We start from the raw sequence: 19,593 nt of genomic DNA on the forward strand, positions 1-19,593 counted from the left end.
TACTGGGACTACAAATGGAAATTAGCAACCTGCTATAATCCAGCAGATTTACATGTAATTATGTTCATTAATATGCATCGTCCCATTTCAAATAAAACATTTTGTCTATTTTAAAAGCTGAAAGAGTCACAGTGCCTCATTCATTCATTCATGTCAGCGTTTACCAGATATCAGTCAATTCTTCAGCATTCTGCACATGATGAAAATAAATCCCATGATCCACCAAATGAAATAAAATATAAGAAGTGTTAAATTACTGTTTGGCCTCTGTATGGAGGGGCAGAGGGTGCGTGACAGCGTACATGTGCTCAATGACATGCTTATCAATATTTACATGTTCCACCTGCCAAACAAAAGGGTTCTACCGGCAGTGAAAACACAAACCAAGCCAGACTTACAGTGAGGAAAATAAGTATTTGAACACCCTGCAGCTTTGCAAGTTCTCCCACTTAGAAATCATGGAGGGGACTGAAATTTTCATCTTAGGTGCATGTCCACTGTGAGAGACAATCTTAAAATAAAATTAAAAAAAATCCGGAAATCACAATGATTTTTTTTTTATATATAATTTATTTGTATGTTACTGCTGCAAATAAGTATTTGATCCCCTACCAACCAGCAAGAATTCTGGCTCTCGCAGACCTGTTAATTTGTCTTTAAAAAGCCCTCTTATTCTGCACTCTTTACCTGTATTAACGGCACCTGTTTGAACTTGTTACCTGTATAAAAGACACCTGTTCACACACTCAATCACACTCCAACCTGTCCACCATAGCCAAGACCAAAGAGCTGTCTAAGGACACCAGGGACAAAACTGTAGACCTGCACAAGGCTGACAACAGGCAAGAAATTTGGTAGAAGACTACAACTGTTATGATTATTTATTAGAAAGTGGAAGAAACACAAGATGACTGTGAATCTCCCTCAGTCTGGGATTCCATGCAAGATCTCACTTTGTGGGGTAAGGATGATTCTGAGAAAGCTCAGAACTACACAGGAGGACCTGGTCAATGACCTGAAGAGAGCTGGGACGACAACAAAAATTACATTAGTAAACACATGATGTTGTCATGGTTTAAAATACTGCAGGGCAGCAAGGTCCCGCTCAAGCCAGCACATGTCCAGGCCCAACTGAAGTTCACCAGTGACCATCTGGATGATCCAGAGGAGGCATTGGAGAAGGTCATGTGGTCAGATGAGACCAGAATAGAGCTTTTTGGAATCAACTCTACTTACCATGTTTAGAGGATGAGAACAACCACAAGAAAACCATCCCAACCATGAAGCATGGGGGTGGAAACATCATATTCTGGGGTGCTCTTCTGCAAAGGGGACAGGATAACTGCACCATATTGAAGGGAGGGTGGATGGGGTCATGTATTGCAAGATTTTTGGCAAACAACTTCCTTCCCTCAGTAAGAGCATTGAAGATGGGTCATGGCTGGGTCTTCCAGCATGACAATGACCCCAAACACACAGCCAGGGCAACTAAAAAGGGGCTCCATAAGAAGCATTTCAAGGTCCTGGAGTGGCCTGGCCAGTCTCCAGACCTGAACTCAATAGAAAATCTTTGGAGGGAGCTGAAACTCCAAACCTGAAAGAGCTAGAGAAGATCTGTACGGAGGATTGGACCAAAATCCCTGCTGCAGTGTGTGAAAACCTGGTGAAAAACTACAGGAAATGTTTGACCTCTGTAACTGCAAACAATGGCTACTGTACAAAATATTAACATTGATTTTCACAGGTGTTCAAATACTTATTTGCAGCTGAATCATACAAATAAATTATTAAAAAAATACATACATTGTGATTTCCGGATTTTTTTTTTTTTTTTTTTTTTAAGATTATGTCTCTCACAGTGAACATACACCTAAGATGAAAATTTCAGACCCCTCCATGATTTCTAAGTGGGAGAACTTACAAAAATTGTCAAGGTGTGACCTGGTGGTTCTTCACCACAGTGGAGACAACAGCTGAGAAGGCCACTTAATGGGCCCTTCCTATACCAGTTCATGAAATCTGGGGAATTGGTCACGTTCTTGCAGTGGAAATGGCCCTTAATTCATTACTAGTACACAATTAAGAAACCTGGAAATATTTTTGATCCAATTCTGTTCAACAGCAGACATTTTAGCATGTCCTATACCAGTTCAACAGAAGCATGAAAGAATGGACAGACGAGAAACTCATTTAAATTTCTTGCTTCACAATCTATGGCAGGATTTAACAAGTATCAACCAATAATCTGTTTATAAATGAATTACTGAGATTCAATGTGGAGTGTGCAATGTAGGACAGTACCGTGTTTTTTGGGTAGGTCCACAGTGAACTTGTGCAGCACCTCTCTGGTGTTACCCTGCAGTGTGCCAAACAATGCCCCACTACCGTCAATCACAATAAAGCCAAACTTACTGTCGTCAGACAGTAAGGCTGTCAGTGCCTGGGTTTAAGCAGATGCAGAATGAGAGAAATGTGACAGAAGGCAAAGACGCATAGTTAGCAAGTGAAAATGAAATCACACGCACTACTTCATTCTACAAATGGGGGGGGCACAAACCAAGCAAGAACACTCACTTCTGTGTGGAACTTGTTGTCACAGAGGTAAAGGGAGGTGTTGATTGGTTTAAAAGGCTCAAAGTCGATATTGACTTTCTTTTCCTTGCCTTCCTCTGTCACAATGGTGCCACAGTACACAACCAAACCATTAGGTGGCACTAGAGAGAGAGAGAAAGAGACAGAGAAACCATAGACAATTAGACAAATTGCAACAATTCAAGAAACACGTCAATTTCATTGCACAATAACAGTTGTGGCTTACGGCGGAAAGGAGGAACTCTGTAGAATAATTGCTAATACTAAAGTCCATTTTCTGAAATATTGTTACTGTAATGAACAGCAACTATGAAATACTTCATATTTCAAATAAAAATAAATAAATAAATGCATTCAAATTTAAGCGAATTCTTCAATATAGCTTCAGACCTGCCAAACAAGTAGCAAGTGCCAGTATTTATACAATGCAGTGACCAAGATGGGGGTGTCTCCAATTTCCTGTAGAGAATGTTGATGGAATTAGCCTCCAACTATGACTTCTTGTCAATTTTTCTATTAAGAAATTTTGAAGAAACCATTTCATAAACGTATGACAACACAAGGCTCACCACCAATGGACTGAAGGATGTAAACCTTTTATTCAAGACACTGATTTACTCTTCGCTATCAGTACAACATTTAACATGACATGGTTCACCGACTACTTCAAAACATGGCTTTTAATACTGGAATTCAAGACACCATATGTAGATGACAAACCAAAAATGAAAAATTTATGCAAATTCCACCTTAAAAGGAGGTAGGCGGATGCATAAACACATTACGCTATTACGTTTGTCGAATGCCTACTACCCCTCCGCATATTTCAATAAAATGTCAGATTTCATCACAAATAACCCACCAGTTTAGTACGAGACTGTGCAATATCTGTTCCACCTTGCGTGCAACTGTCATACTGCAAATTCTCAAACGCATGTCACTGTCATGCAGCTACTGCTGATTTAAAAAAAACAAACAAAAAAAAACAACTCTGCATCTGTAAAATAATTAATGAATTTTAAAAAAGTAGAGAAGCTTGAATCTTTGACTGGACTGGGTTACTTGACGCAAGGACGTTTCGCTTCAAATCGCAGAAGCTTCCTCAGCTAAAATTCTTGCTCTGGAAGTCTGACTTCTGTCTGATTCTTGTAGAGAAGAATAAAACAGAAGCCAACAAAAGCTGGAGTTTTAAACCTAACCAGACCCCTCCTACTGAGAGGCAGACTGCTATAGGCTAGTGACTAAACAATAGCTCTAATTAGCAACTATTGTGCTGTAGTTAGCACACCTAATGGCAGGACAGCTGTCTAATGATGGATTGGATGCCTTTCTGATGACTCACTTGAGGACAGCTGTCCTGCCATTAGGTGTGCTAACTACAGCACAATAGTTGCTAATTAGAGCTATTGTTTAGTCACTAGCCTATAGCAGTCTGCCTCTCAGTAGGAGGGGTCTGGTTAGGTTTAAAACTCCAGCTTTTGTTGGCTTCTGTTTTATTCTTCTCTACAAGAGACAGACAGAAGTCAGACTTCCAGAGCAAGAATTTTAGCTGAGGAAGCTTCTGCGATTTGAAGCGAAACGTCCTCACGTCAAGCAACCCAGTCCAGTTGAAGATTCAAGCTTCTCTACTATGGAAACCACCTGGACAACTGAGAGCCTACACAGAAATTTAAAAAAGATTCGCCATGCATGCAAAACAAAAGTTATTTTGGGTCACCCCGTGTATTTACGCAACTCAGGAAAGACCAGAGCACACCGATGACATCACAGGTAAGATGTGAAACAGATGAGAAAAACTTCATGAAAACCATTTTTTTTTTACACTGTGTTAGGGTCACAAAAAACATTTTATTTAAGGTGGTGTTTAATCAATACTTAATTTAATGAGTGTTTAGTTTAATGGGTGTTTAAGAAACTTTCATCAAAAAAAGGGGTGGGTGGATCATTCCGATGTGGATACGGTATGTCTATTTTATTTTTATATATGTAACAGTTGCAAGATAGTTATTTCAGAAAAAAAAAAAAAAAAAAAAAAAATCCGTCCGAATCGCGATTCTTATTTATTAAGATTCTGAATCGATCCAAAATGTCCAAGAATCGATTTTTAAAAAGCATTTTTTAAACATTTTCTTGCTTACTGCGTGTACTGTTTGTCAGGCAACGGCCTCCGTACTACAGCGTCCCCGCGAGGGGAGGGTCCGACGTGTTTCAAACATTCGTGAGCTGCAGCTTAGCATGGTGGACGAAGAGCTAATTCAGCCAGCACCGTCTTTGTTGAAGGCAAATGTTTGGGCGCATTTTGGATTTTATTATTTGCTGCGTAAGAAGGAGCTTGACATGACTTATGCAGTGTGCAAAATCTGCAAAATGAAAGTCAAGTACTTTGGAAACATTTCAAATCTGCAAGCCCACATGCTACGCCATCACCCGGAGCTAAAAGAAGCAGAGCAGCGGTATCTGACCAGTGCACACTCCATCACGTCACTAAACTGCCAGCCAACTCTGAACGAGCAAAGCAGATAAGTAAATTTACACCTTTAGAAGCACTTGATTAACCTTCTAAAGCTGCATTTTCTTAAAAATAAACATTTTTTAAGTAATATAACTATTTCTCAGAGCTCTTTGAATTGAAAATCGATTCTGAATCGAATCGTCACCCCAAGAATTGGAATCAAATCGTGAGTTGTTGTACGATTCACATCCCTATTGTTCACTATATCAGACTTTCAATGAGTCAAAGGTGTGATACATTAACATGGCCACCTTTTTAAACAGCATGAAAATTCCAGAAATGGAAGGAATTTCATTTTTAAGTTTGTGAATTATTAATTGGCACAATTAAGTGAAGAATTAAGACAACATTTTGATGGGGAATACAACATTAGAAGCCATGTCTAAAGGAATCATGGTACAAATAAGTAAATGAAATAAAAAAGCTATCATAAAGAAGATAAACAGCTTAGTAAAATAGTAAATTTACATTACTAAGCAAGGAAGCCCAAATGAATAACAAGTATTTAATTAACATATGAAATACAAAAAACAAAAAGAAGCTTAACTAAAGAAATGAAGGCATCAGACAGAAATGTGACATCATCCACCATCGAGGGTATTTCAGTGTCATGATGCAAGACGCTGTCAATTGAGGACAAAGCCATTAATTCAAATTAACTCAAGATTCTGCCTTTGTTCTAGTGATCAATTGTAAACATTTGTCTAGCTTTTTTATTTTGATTCTGGATTAATACCTTCCTCCTTGGTCAACAAACTTTAGGCCATTTTCATTGAGCACACTCTTTATAAAGATGGACGATGCCACATTTATATTTGATCCAAATCTATTGCTTCCTTGAGGCCCTGTCACACTTTGACTGTGTATGCCGACCGTATTAAAAATGCTGGCACGTCTAATAAATTAATGCAGCTGTCCCACCTTGACGATTTGCCAGCATATGCCGACAGGCCCGTTTCCACCCAATGGTTCGGGTCGGTACTGTACGGTGTAGTGCAGGTCACACACTGAGTAATTTAACATTCTTTTATTTTTTCATTTTTTATTTTTGTGGACCATTTTCATTGTGTACAGAATGCTGATGAGTGGATGAGCTGTGGTAAATGCTGCCATGAATGAATGAAGTGCTGTCTCTTTAAATGTTTAAAGCGCTGTTGATTGGTTGATCAGGTCATCACAGTAGGGCTGTCACAATTATTACAATATTCGTCAATCGATTATTTTTCATATTCGCGATTATTTTTCATATTCTCAATTACCGTGAATTATTTATTTTATCCACAAAGCATAAAACGACTCATAATCTGACGTCATTGTGCTGCAGCCTCGCTCTCGTCTTAAGGCGGGACAATAACATGGAGGCTGAAGAGCGATCTGTCCTGCCGTTTGGATAAGACGGCCGATTAAAACAGTGGCCGTCTTCTTCAAAAGCTGTCTAAAATGCGGAGCTGTCGGTGTGTGTGTGGGCGCGTGCGGAGTCAACAGGCTGCAGACTGCGAGGGAGGGGGTGCGTGAGGGAGATTCCTGAATGCAGGCGCGACACGTTACAGTATGAGAACCATCAGTGCACAGCGAGCGCGGAGCAGAGAGAAAAACGCTTCACCAAAACATGAAGTTGCTTTTACTTCTCTGAACTTTCTCTAAAGGTGTGATTCTGCTGTTACCATCCTGTTCACACCATGTGCGCGTCGTATGCTGAATTTATGAGATCATGAGATGAAATAAACGGTCAAATAGCTTTAAAAACATATTAAAAAAAAATGAGAATATATGAATGAACTGTGCCACAAAAAAAAAAAAAAAAAAAACCCTGACATGGAGAAGCTGTGGTGATGTTCAGATGCACAGATCACAAAAAGCAGGTGAAAACTCATAACTTTGACAGCTGTTACTTTCCAAAGGTATTTATTTGTTCAATATGGGCTTAATGTAGTGTTTAAGCAAAAAACGTGACTGATGAGGAGAAACAATTTCAGAAATGCAACAGAAACAACCACAATTCAGAAAACGTTGGGACTGTATCTAAAATGAAGACAAAAATAAAAATGTTGCACCATTCCCAGTTTCTCCACTCACAGAAGCCAAACGTTCTTCCAGAGTTGTGTAATTATACTACAATAGTAGAATATAAAGAAGGGAAAAAAAAGAAAAAAAATATACAATATATTCGTCAATCGCAATTATTTGTCTGACAATTAATCATCTCCAGAAATTCCTAATCGTGACAGCCCTACCTGAATAATGAAACGCTGTGATGATTTAAACTTTTAAAGCACCAGTCAACCACGATCAGGTGTGATCTGAATGAAGTGTTGTGTGATCTGTTGGTGTGGTGATCACCAACAGCGATGGTGCTTTAAATGTTTAAACAGCGCATTAATCAGGCGTGACCACACCTGATCGATCAGGTCGTCTGATGATCACACAGACAGCGATGGCGCTTTAAAGAGTTACAGCACATTAATCACCCTCATCGATTGATCAGGTCGTCTGATGATCACACCGACAGCGACACTTTAAATCATCACAGAATGACACCAGCATGAGAAATGCACCTGGAGCAGAAAAACCACAGAGGGACTTGTTTTAAACGCTACGTTTCCAGCCACGAATTAAAGTATTTTCAGACATCATTTTCAAACAAATCTGGAACTTTATGTGCATTCATGTCCATCTCTGATGATGATTTGAACAGGTCAGATTTACTCCATGTGAATGAAACAGTCAATCTACACGAGGACCGCAGGTTTCAGCCAATCAGTGGCCAGCATTAATGGACGTATTGAGTAAATTACAAGAAACGTGTGCCAACAATCACATAACTTACATACAATTTATGTCCAGCATGTGCGGGATGTGCAAGTCAGACACTGGCATGCACTGACAACTTTCAGCATGCCCACAATTTGAGTAGCTCAGCTTATTAGGACATACACCAGCAAGCTTCAGCATGTTTCAACATGCTCTTAACTTATAAAAAACTTACCCTTAACTTGTTGGACTTATACCAGCGTTTTTGTTTGCTTTTTTTGTTTGTTTTTTGTTGTTTTACGATTGGTATACGCTGGCTAAATCGTCAAGGTGTGACAGGGGCATAGCTTGTAATCCTGTAGCTCTGTCGGAACCTTCTGAACAAAGATTGCTTGTGTATGTTAATTCAGGGCTCCTTACTCAGTAGCTATGTTTACATGACCATAATAATAATAATCATAACTTTTAGTAATCAGAATGTAAAAATCTGAACTCTAACGTTTACATGCACTTCAGTAGTACGATAACTGGAAAAACTGGGTTTACATGATTTCAGTTCATTAGTTGAATTTCTTTGGAAGTGGAGCAAGAAGAAAGGACAGCTCTTGAAGAAAAAGCATACACTAAAAATGCATGCACTCTGTGTCTCCCTCTCTCTCCCTCTCCGACTCTCTCAGTGAGGAGGGTTGCAGAGTTGTTGTCTTTGCGCCCGAAATATGATGTCACGGTTTTAGGAAACTCTGCACAACTTTAATATATTTGTCGATACGTCACCAAGAAATTTGCTCTTTAGAATGCCGAAACAACATACAGGGTCATTCAAGGACGCTTGGGCATCCTGTAAATTTTTTTTTTTGACTATACAACAGACTCTCCGACTCTGAACTTTGTGATCTGATGTTACGAGGCGTGACGAGAAAGCAGTCCATCCCGCTTTATGTCTGGAAATGTGAGTGACAATTGCTTTTACACATGTGCAGATGTAAAACAACTAAATAAATCTGATTAATGGTTTACATGTACCGAAGAACTTTTCATAATCAGTTAAGGCCATTATCAGATAAAGCATATTGGATTTTGCCGTTTACATGACTACTTAATAATTGAATATCAACCAGATTTTTTATGTGCATGTAAATGGGGCCACCGATATGAAGTATGTACTGTTTCACGCTTGTTAGATTTTTGTAAAATAGATTGTGCAGTTTCCCATGGAACCTTTAATCTTTTTGAGATGGCTCATTTTTGAGATGAGGAAGCAGACTTGTGGAGATGCAAAATAGGATATCACACACCTTTGTTTAATTCCTCAGAATTTATAACCCAAAATTCAGACTGGCTACTGTATTTAAAGTACAAAAGTCACAATTACCCTTGTTGTAGAGTTTTAGTCTTTGTTGTACAGAGGTAATTGCTCCGAGAACAGAAAGCCTGTTGACTCGGCTCTTGATGTTTGAAGCAGTTCCAAACTCATCAGCCAACATTTTGGCCACTCTGGATATCTGGTCCTTGGGAGGGATGATCAGTGAGATCATACTGGTTCCATTACTAAAAAGACAGACATGATTTAGAGGTTATTACATACACAAATTGCTTTTAAACACACAAGTGCTTCTTACCTCTGATCCTCAGGGACTATTAGTTCTGTCTCCCCATCACCCCTCTTGTACTGTAACCCAATTTGCTAAGCCCTGATTTTAATGTCACACTACTGCATATTTGACTGCTTCTGTGATGGACCCTCTACATGCCTGGTAATTTGTAGCTCATGCATTCTTTCAAAATAACAGCTCACAAAGACTGCATTTTAAAATCAGAGCTTTATGGAGTGCTGCAGTGCAAATCGATTCTGAAATGCACTGTAAAATAGATGAAACTCAAGTACATTTCCTATTCCCTGCTCCAGTTACTCATCATTTGCTTTCAGGAAAAAACTCACTGAAACCCAGATTTGGTGCATTTGCTGGAGAATCTTAACATTTGCTTCCCAATTTTGTCCCAATTGTGAACACATATTGTGTACATCCTGCAGCTGGTCACTTTATTTCAGAAGATGACTGGTATGTAGCAAAGCCAATGGCCTACAAATGTGTGCGTTCTGCAAACCAGTGTTAGCCGCAATTAAACCCCATAAACCGCCAAGTTTGAAGATGGCTAAATTCTTACCGGGAGTATGGACACAGTATGACACTGTCAATCTATGCAACAAAGGAATAAAGCTAACCCCCTGCATAAAAGAGCATTTTCCAACCAATGTTATTCAAGCTGGCATACAGCAATAACATACAGGCACAGTATGTAACTTGTTTGGTCTCTGGCACTGCAGGAAGTGAAAAAATGTTAAAATTTTAAACTTCAGATGTACAAGGGGTGATTGAGAACAACATTCCTTGAGAATGTGCCACAGCATTCCCGTGAGTCAAAAATTTTGACTCACGGGAATGCTGGTTTCTCTGAATGCAAAAGATGGAGAACCATGCCTTACTTTTTCTGGGTCAGGCTCAAAACTTCGCAGTCACCCCCTGAAACATGTCACTATGGTGTGCGACTATCACTTTCATAGCAATGGCCATGGAATTTTATGTTATCCTTTCACGAGGACTGCAGCTATCGATTATTTTAGTAATCGAGTATTCCATCAAGTATTCTATCGATTATTCGAGTAATCGGATAAAAAGTACTTTTGCGTTTTAAAACATTAACAGTCCAGGGCTCTCCCTAAGTAATGGCACAATGCCACTGCGTCATCATGGAGATTGTCAAATATAGTGTATCCCTTTCTGTTTTCCTGGGTAATTATTTTTTCACATCTTTACAAGTTTTGGATCTTTCCTGGTGTCAGGAGCTCAGCCAAAGTCGGGCCAAAGTCTTGACATTTTACTGAAAAGGCGATGGGTTGTGGCTTTCTGTTTTTTGTTTTCCCCAACTTGTAAAATTTAACCATATTTATTTATTTATTAAGGTGGTGGACTGGGTCCCTGCATGAATTTCTTTTTAACACTCTCGCTGCAATTCAGCCAATGCATTTCATTTTCAGCTGGAGGTTGAACATACAGCCTCACAGTCACTGTTTTTTTATTATTATTATTTTATTTGAGTTCCCGTGTTTGTGAAGCATTGTGTGTTGCCCAAAAAAGCGAAAATTAAAACTCATTGCGAGTCTAAGCAAACCACAGAAGAAAGAGTGGACTTCTTCCAGAGATTGATTGACTGTGGCTGGGATGGAGCTGTGTGAGGGCAGTGCTGAGCCGCAGAGAGAGGCAGCAGCCGACCGCCGCGCGTAGAGCGGCCAGCGGACAAAACTGTTTTTTTTTTTTTAAACACACTGCTTTGTTTTAAATGTACAGTAAGCTATTTCAGATGATCAGCGTGGACTGTCTTTTTCCTAAAAGGCTTTATTTCATTCTGTTTGCGGCGTTGGAAAGCTGTAGTTTTTGTGTTAATTTGATTAGGACTTGTTCTACTTCTTCTTCTGTTTATTTTTCTGGGGATGTTACAGTGCCACACACAGGCCTGGCATATGTACTACAACGTTAAACGAAGCTTTGAGGCACAGAATTTGCCTCGATCATTTTTTGTAATCGAATTACTCGACTAATCGTTTCAGCCCTAACTTTCACTGAAAACATCTGCTTTACCACCTGTCAAACATTAATACAGTAAGTCCTTTTTGAGATCACCTGTGTTGTATTCTCAGAGGAGGACTTCAATAAGCCACTGAGCCATAACAATGAACAGGGTGAAAGTGAAGTGGAACATCATGTCCACCTATCAGCGGCATTTTTTTAAACCTGTATTTGAACCCACCAAAGTAATTTCAGAAGGAGCCCTGCTGTCACCACGCTCACCAACACACTTTTATAACACTTAAATAATCGCCTTCCAACTTGATCACTAAAATGCATCTGATCTAGCTAATTAACTGCAAGTAAAATGGTGCGGGTGGGTAAAGGTAGGCCTTAAGGTGCCCTGACACTTGCGCAACTTTGATCTGCGCACTTGCACGCACTTTGTCGTGATGATCCCACCCGCTGTGTTCCCAGCTGGACCCCATGCCCTGTTCCACTGGATGCCTCACATGTGCTGGACGCTGCGTTTCTAAAATTATTTCGTAGTAGATTAATCATTTTCTCTCCAAGTTGGTGGTTGAAAACGCCTTTAATCGCTTCCGGAATCACAGAGGATCCTCCCTCTCAATGAGGTGGAGAAAGCATTTGGAACCGTCTAAAAAGGTAATTATTTGTAATGTTTTTATTGTAATGGCTTAGTAAAACAGTTGCATGCTCTTTCCTTCTTGTGAGCAGCTGTAAAAGTATGTTTATGATAGATTTAACTAGGGCTGAAATGATTAGTCGAGTAACTCAAATAATTCGATTACAAAAAATGTTTGAAGCAAATTCTGTGCCTCGAAGCGTCGTTTAATGTTGTAGTACATATGCAGGCCTGTGGGTGGCACTTTAACGTCCCCAGAAAGGAGAAAAAAAAAAAAAAAAAAACTGAAGACAACAAGAGCATAACAGCTAATCAAATTAGCAATGATAGCTACACCTTTCCAACGTGACAGAGTAAAAATAGCCTTTTAAGATAAGGCGGGCCACATTGATCATCTGAAATAGACCTAATGCTCATTTAAAGTGAAGCAGTGTTTTTGGCTATTAAAAAAAAAACAAAAAAAAAAACACGGTCCGCGCTACGTGGGGAGTGACTATTCGCCTGGCAGCCGGCTGCTGTCTCTCTGCCTGGTCTGAGGGGAGCCCCTCACAGCTACAGGTCTGTTGCCGGCCATACTGACAAACAGTTTCTGAAAGATGATCCTCTCAGCAAAAGTCCACTCTTTCAACTGTGTTTTGCTCAGACTCAGTGTTTCGCTTTTTAATTTTCGCTTTTTTGTGCAACACACAACGCTTCACAAACACTGTAACTTAAATAAAATAAAAAAAAAAAAAAAAAATGACTGCAAGGCTTGCATGTTCAACCTCCAACTGAAATGCATCTGCTGAATCGTAGAGAAACAGGGACAAAAAACTTAAAATGAGTAATAAAACAAAAGAGAAAGACACATCCCACTGCCAATACTTTGGTGCAGAGACATTGCATCATTGCTTAGTAAGGAGAGCCCTGGACTATTGATGTTTAAAAACGCAAAAGTACTTTTTATCCAATTACTCAATCACCAGAATAATGATAGAATACTGGATTACTAACATAATCGATAGCTGCAGCCCTACATTTAACAGCTTCTTATAATTGTTCAAACGAGCTGTGCCATGATGTGGTGTGCTAATGCAATCACTTGCACTCAAACGCAGTGTTTTTGAATTGTTTGTGCAATGTTCACATAATTAATGCGTGATGGAGATTTTGAACATTTCAAAATCTTCTTTGCGCACGTGCACAAAGCCGTGCAGTTTATAATGAGTTTACTCTCCTGCACGGCACAGTGCATGCAAGTGCCTGATCAAAGTCAGGGCACCTGTACTCATGTGAATCACTGCAGGACACAAAGACAGCCCATTTGTTTACTTCCTGACACTTTTGGGTTTAAAATTTAAGATAAATAAAAATACTACAATGAAAAATAGCAGATTTCACATACACTGATGTGTTTATTCTTGATCAACGGTAAAAACAATACAATACAGCCCTTTCAGCAATGGCCTTCTGTACCTTACCCTCCTTGTAGAGGTTGTCAACGAGTATCTTCTGGATAGCTGTCAAGTCAGCAGTCTTCCCTGTGACTATGGTTGCATGTACTCAACTAAACAGAGAATCATGGTATTTATTAGGGATGGGTACTGATAAGATCTGATCGATATCGATACCATGATCAATTCCACTTATCGATCCGATTCCTTATCGATACCTCTTGTGAATTTTCTGTGTACTAAAAGTAGGCTTTACAGGTATTCTATGTCAACAACATTTTATTGTCATAAAATAAGTAAATATGAAATTGGTCACTGGATCCTTGATCTCTGGACATTAATAAACTCTACATGGTGGATCCTTGATCTCTGGACATAAATAGAAAAACAAAATCTGTAGTTTTTGCAAAAGCATTTCCTTTCAGACATTACTGGCATGAACATCTTTCCATACATCTGAGCTGAGCTCTTGCAGCTGGCTGTGCTGCACGTCAGGATGTAATTCACAAGGAACGCAGGACGTCTCATTTTGGGAGGAAAAAAAATGTTTTAGTCAATTATAGTTTATTGTCTGTATTACAGCGTTTGGAAAGAGATGTAATTTTATTTCAAGCGGCAATTCATTTTGAAGTTATTAATTCCAATTCTGTCTTGGCAGAGAGCTGCGCAGCATTTGGAGCTTTGCCAACAGAACGGAGGACGATTCTCGTTTCTTGAATGCAACAAGAGTCCCAGTTAGTGACATTAATCCACACAAAAGTGAGTCACGATTGACATATTTTAATGGCTTTGAGAGGAGTTAAAAAGTGGACTTGCCGCTTCTGAAGAGCAGCGAATCAAAGAACCAACAAGCTAGTGGATTGAAGCACTGCTTCATTGGTTCACGCTTGAAAGTGGAATCGCACTGCAGAAGCAGTTGATTACAGAGTCGCTGCAGGGTCTGCAATCAATGTAGAGAAATGATCATTTTCCCCACAAACACCCTCAAAAACAACGGCTGCTCTGAAGGACTGATAAGGGAATCATTAAGCAAAAAGACTATTGATATCAGTGGATCGAATCATTTCTTAATGATATACGAAAAGAATGGGTTCTCAATACCCATCCTAGTATTTATACAGCATACGAGGTCTGTGAGAAAAGTAACAGACCTTTTTATTTTTTTCAAAAACTATATGGATTTGATTCATATGTTTTTACATCAGCCAAGCTTGAACCTTCGTGCGCATGCGTGAGTTTTTCCACGCCTGTCGGTTGCGTCATTCGCCTGTGGGCAGGCTTTGAGTGAGCACTGCTCCACCCCTCTCGTTGTCGTTTCATTGTGAGGAAATGGCGGAATGATTTGGGCTTTTTTTCCATCGGAATTTTTTCAGAAACTGTTAGAGACAGGCAGCTGGAAACCATTCGAAAAATTTATCTGGCTTTCGGTGAAAATTTTACAGGCCTCACAGAGAATAAGGAGTGTTACTACAGCTTTAAGGACGGCCCAAAATGGCGTACGGCGCGGCGCGCTCTGAGTCTCCATCGAGAGGCAGAAACCACCACATCATTTCTAAATGGATGGCTGTGTGGAGCCGGGACCGTCGTGTGCAATTTCTCTGGTTATCACAACAGCTGGACATCAGCCATTTTCCGAGCCAAATCCCATGACCATAGGTGAGGGTCGGAACGTAGATTGATCGGTAAATCGAGAGCTTTGACCCCCTGCTCAGCTCTCTCTTCACCACGACCGCATCACTGAAGACGCTGCACCGACCCGTCTATCGATCTCATGCTCCATCCGTCCCTCACTCGTGAACAAGACCCCGAGATACTTAAACTCCTCTACCTGAGGCAAGGACACCCCACTGACCTGAAGAGGGTAAGGCACCTTTTTCCGGTCGAGAACCATTGCCTCGGATTTGGAGGTGCTGATCTTCATCCCGGACGCTTCACACTCGGCTGCAAACCGCCCCAGTGCACACTGAAGGTCCTGGTTTGACGAAGCCAACAGGACCACATCATCCACAAACAGCAGAGATGAGATTCTGTGGTTCCCAAACTGGACCCCCTCTACACCCTGGCTGCGCCTAGAAATTCTGTCCATAAAGGTAATGAACAGAACCGGTGACAAAGAGCAGCCATGGCGGAGGCCAACATGCACTGGAAACAGGTTTGACTTACTATCGGCAATGCGAACCAAGCTCCTGCTGCGGTCGTATAGGGACCGGATAGTCCTTACCAATGGACCCCGGACCCCGTACTCCGGGAGCACCCCCCACAGGGCGCCTCCAGGGACACGGTCAAATGCCTTCTCCGGATCCCCAAAGCACATGTGGACTGGTTGGGCAAACTCCCATGAACCCTCGAGCACCCGATGGAGGGTGTAGAGCTGGTCCAGTGTGCCGCGACCAGGACGAAAACCACACTGCTCCTCCTGAATCTGAGGTTCGACTATCGGTCGAATTCTCCTCTCCAGCACCCTGGAATAGACCTTACCGGGGAACCTGAGGAGTGTGATCCCCCTGTAGTTGGAACACACCCTCCGGTCCCCCTTCTTAAACAGAGGGACCACCACCCTGGTCGGCCAATCCAGGGGTACTGTCCCCGACCACCATGCGATGTTGCAGTGACGTGTCAACCAGGACAGTCCCATAACATCCAGAGACTTAAGGTACTCAGGACGGATTCTGTCCACCCCAGGAGCCTTGCCACTAAGGAGCTTTCTGACCACCTTGGTGACTTCGGCCTGGGTGATGGACGAGTCTGCCTCTGAGTCCCCAGTCTCTGCTTCCTCTTTGGAAGACGTGACGATGGGATTGAGGAGATCCTCTAAGTACTCCTTCCACCACCCAACAACATCCCCAGTCAGGGTCAACAGCTCCCCACCCACACTGTAGACATTGTTGCCGAAGAGCTGCTTCCGCCTCCTGAGGCGTCAGACGGTTTGCCATAATTTCTTCGAGGCCGACCCATAATCCTCCTCCATGGCCCCTCCGAACTCCTCCCAGACCCGAGTTTTTGCCTCTGCGACTGCACAGGCTGCAGCACGCTTGGCCTGCCAGTACCTGTGAGCTGCCTCCGGGGTCCCACCTACCAACAAAGACAAGTAGGACTCCTTCAGCTTGACGGCATCCCTTACTTCCGGCGTCCACCACCGGGTTCGGGGATTGCCGCCGCGACAGGCACCAGAGACCTTGTGACCACAGCTGCAGGTGGCCGTATTGACAATGGAGGTGGAGAACATGGTCCACTTGGACTCCATGTCTCCAACCTCCCCTGGGCTCTGGGAGAAGCTCTCCCGGAGGTAGGAGTTGAAGACCTCGCTGATAGAGGGTTCCGCCAGTTGTTCCCAGCAGACCCTCACGATACATTTGGGCCTGCCAGGTCTGACCGGCTCAAAAATAACTCATTATCATTAAAAACTGAACCAGTACAGTAATTTCCGGAGAATAAATTGCATGCGTGTGCGTGTTGTTTTTTTACTTGACAGCTCCTGCGACACACTCCAATGCAACTTATATTAAAAAAAGAACACAAAATAAAAATCACACACTCATTATTATTACTACTACTACTTAAATCCCTTCGGCTGCTCCCTCGTTTTCACTCGGGGTCGCCACAGCAGATTCAGCATAGATCTGGATGTTGATTTGGCACAACGACTTATGCTGGACATTAGGATCTCCAGCATTATGCTGGATATCCTACCTGGACAACTCCACACTGCAGGATGGAGAAATGTGGCAGGAAACCAAGGACACTAACCACTTGGCCACCACTCCTGCTATTACTACTACTACTGATAATACAGGAAAAAGTTGCAACTTATACTCCAGTGCAACTTACACTCCAGAAAACATGGAAACACTAACCATTAATTTTATCATTACCATGAAGCCATTTCACTGCAGCCGGTCTGCTCTGTGTTAGCCTGATCCTGTCAGATCTCAGAAGCTAAGCAGAGCAGGATCTGGTTAGTACTTGGATGGGAGACCTCTTTGGAACACCAGTGGCTGTGTGTGTTTCTCCAGGTAAAACTGGAGTTGCGTCAGGAATGGCATACAGCGTAAAACTTGTGCCAATTACCAATGCGGATCTGGCTGCATCGGCTGTGGCAACCCCTAACAAAACCAGGAACAGCCAAATGAACAACAACCACGAAGCCATTTCACTCCAAATCCACACTAAGAGCAACCAAATAAGCTCAATCTAACACCTTCAACAAATCTAATTACTCCTCTGCCTTGTCTTGAAAACACAACTGTCTCAGATGTTAGTTTGATACTGGTCATAGGAGAGAGGAAAAACAAACATGTCTGTGCCTTTGACACCAAGGACTATGTTGAAAATCCACAACATGCCTTCCCACTTCACTGGCTGTCAAAACAGAAGGCATATGGGCAAGGTCGAATTGACACACAGAAATGTGATACCACTGTGTATGAATGCAGGACAAATGATCAACTGTGTGAGAAAGCTCAGGAATGCAAATTGTGAACAGCACGAGACTGCAAGTTATTAGGGTAACAAGGTTATTTCATCTGTCATGTTTGACCATTCACAAGGCCACAGTACCCACTGACAAACTCAACTGACTTGTGATTCTTCCCACTGTTACAGTAAAGTCTGAATGTGTGGAGCTAAGTTGCTGTTAAGAAACCCCCAGGAGTCACATGAAATAGTGAAACCTGTCATTTTATCTGCATCAGAAACGCCAGTACGAGCTACGTATTTCCTCTTGTGCAAAATCAACTATGGGTTAGCAGGCCTTCTGTGCTCATCAACGTGGTTTCTTGATAAAAGACACCCATGGCGGCCTCGTTTATGAAGATGACGTCTATTAGCCAGGCTCATTAGCCTTTCGGCTAAAGCTATTAGCTAAGAGTTACCCAATGTGGAACTCAATCATTGCCGCAGTGTGACGAATTAACAAACGGGATTATGCCTTATATTTACTTTAATTAAAATATATATGTTATCAGTCGTTCACTGCATTAGCAACCTACCAAGTAGAGCAACAGCCGCTACTTAAGCTAAGCTTGCTATGCTAAGCTAACCACTCCCAAATTCGGCCGCACTTAACCGATCTCCAGCTGCTGGTGAACGTATACAATCACAAGGAGCCATAAACCCAATGACAGCGAGGTCCTCCATCATAACAACCTTGTGATCGTATCGAACTCTTACCCACGAGCAGCTTCCAAACTTTTGATCAGCTTCTTGATTTTCCATATCTCCACGTTCCTGTCCGCCGCGCTGGGGTCGTCCGCCATCTTTCAGCTGTAATCGCTTCAGCACCTTAAAAAAAGGCGTGAAAAGGATGAGCATAACGTATGTAATAAACGAATCATTAACAACACCGGGCGACAACCACAGAACAGTTATGCGAACAAAAAAATTGTCAAAGCTAGCCGGAATAAATACCTCTCCAATCTAGTGGCGCGGTGTCCCTTAAGACACCTGACCAGCACTGGCAGCTGGACTGACCGAGGGGGAAACACTCAACCTGGGCTGCCTCTGTCACTACAGAGCGAGGTGGGATAACAGGCCTGTGGTCTTCCAGGCCCTAGTGTCCACCCTGTTCTTTATCTAAGACGACCTACTTTCCCCCCACCTTATCTGAAAACTACAGAAACCAACTGTCAGCTTCTATGTATTTCATTTACAACCATAAACGGCACTGACAAGGTACCTGCGTCGGACAACGCCGCTCCGTTCCGCTCCTCTCTGTCTCCGCGTTATGTGGAACTGGTGGTCTGAAGAATGACGTCGCCTTACCACCCGGTTTCTCACACTGCTGCGCGTGGAGCACGGCTACCGACAGACTCACGTGTGGGAGGTCGCGTTCACTTCCTGGAAACCCCCTAGAAACCAATGGCAGCGCTCGAGTAGCCAGTCCGTCACATAATTACAAACAGCAATTGGATAGAAGCTGGAGAGGGCGTCTGTCCCTGTGGGTTGTGGGAAATGTAGTGAATTTTGAAGCGACAGGTTGTGAAAACGAATGCAATGCTGTTACATGCCTTTCAGTGAAAGCACTTTCTAAGGTAAGCTAAATGCTTTTTAGTTTGCGTGACATTCTACGATATGAAATATTATGTTTTCTAATAA

At 41.9% G+C, this 19,593-nt stretch overlaps 1 protein-coding gene across 2 annotated transcripts in view; it reads right to left on the minus strand.

Annotated features, from left to right (window-relative positions):
- The window catches only part of LOC117519942 (eukaryotic peptide chain release factor subunit 1), a 43,685-nt gene extending 24,352 nt beyond the window's left edge, over positions 1-19,333 (minus strand). Inside the window, exons 1-6 of one of the 2 annotated variants that reach the window (XM_034181231.1) lie at positions 19,175-19,325; positions 18,907-19,108; positions 18,670-18,780; positions 9,228-9,403; positions 2,575-2,714; positions 2,302-2,440 (exon numbers count right to left, since the gene is read on the minus strand). In XM_034181231.1, coding sequence (XP_034037122.1) covers positions 2,302-2,440; positions 2,575-2,714; positions 9,228-9,403; positions 18,670-18,755 — 541 coding nt within the window. In that variant the 5' untranslated portion in view covers positions 18,756-18,780; positions 18,907-19,108; positions 19,175-19,325. Of the gene's footprint in view, positions 1-2,301; positions 2,441-2,574; positions 2,715-9,227; positions 9,404-18,669; positions 18,781-18,906; positions 19,109-19,174 lie in introns of both variants that reach the window. The other variant, XM_034181232.1, reaches the window with a different exon arrangement.
- Between the last annotated feature and the right edge of the window lie 260 nt (positions 19,334-19,593).

Source organism: Thalassophryne amazonica, chromosome 11 (assembly GCF_902500255.1).
Source record: "Thalassophryne amazonica chromosome 11, fThaAma1.1, whole genome shotgun sequence".
Classification (NCBI taxonomy): Eukaryota; Metazoa; Chordata; class Actinopteri; order Batrachoidiformes; family Batrachoididae; genus Thalassophryne; species Thalassophryne amazonica.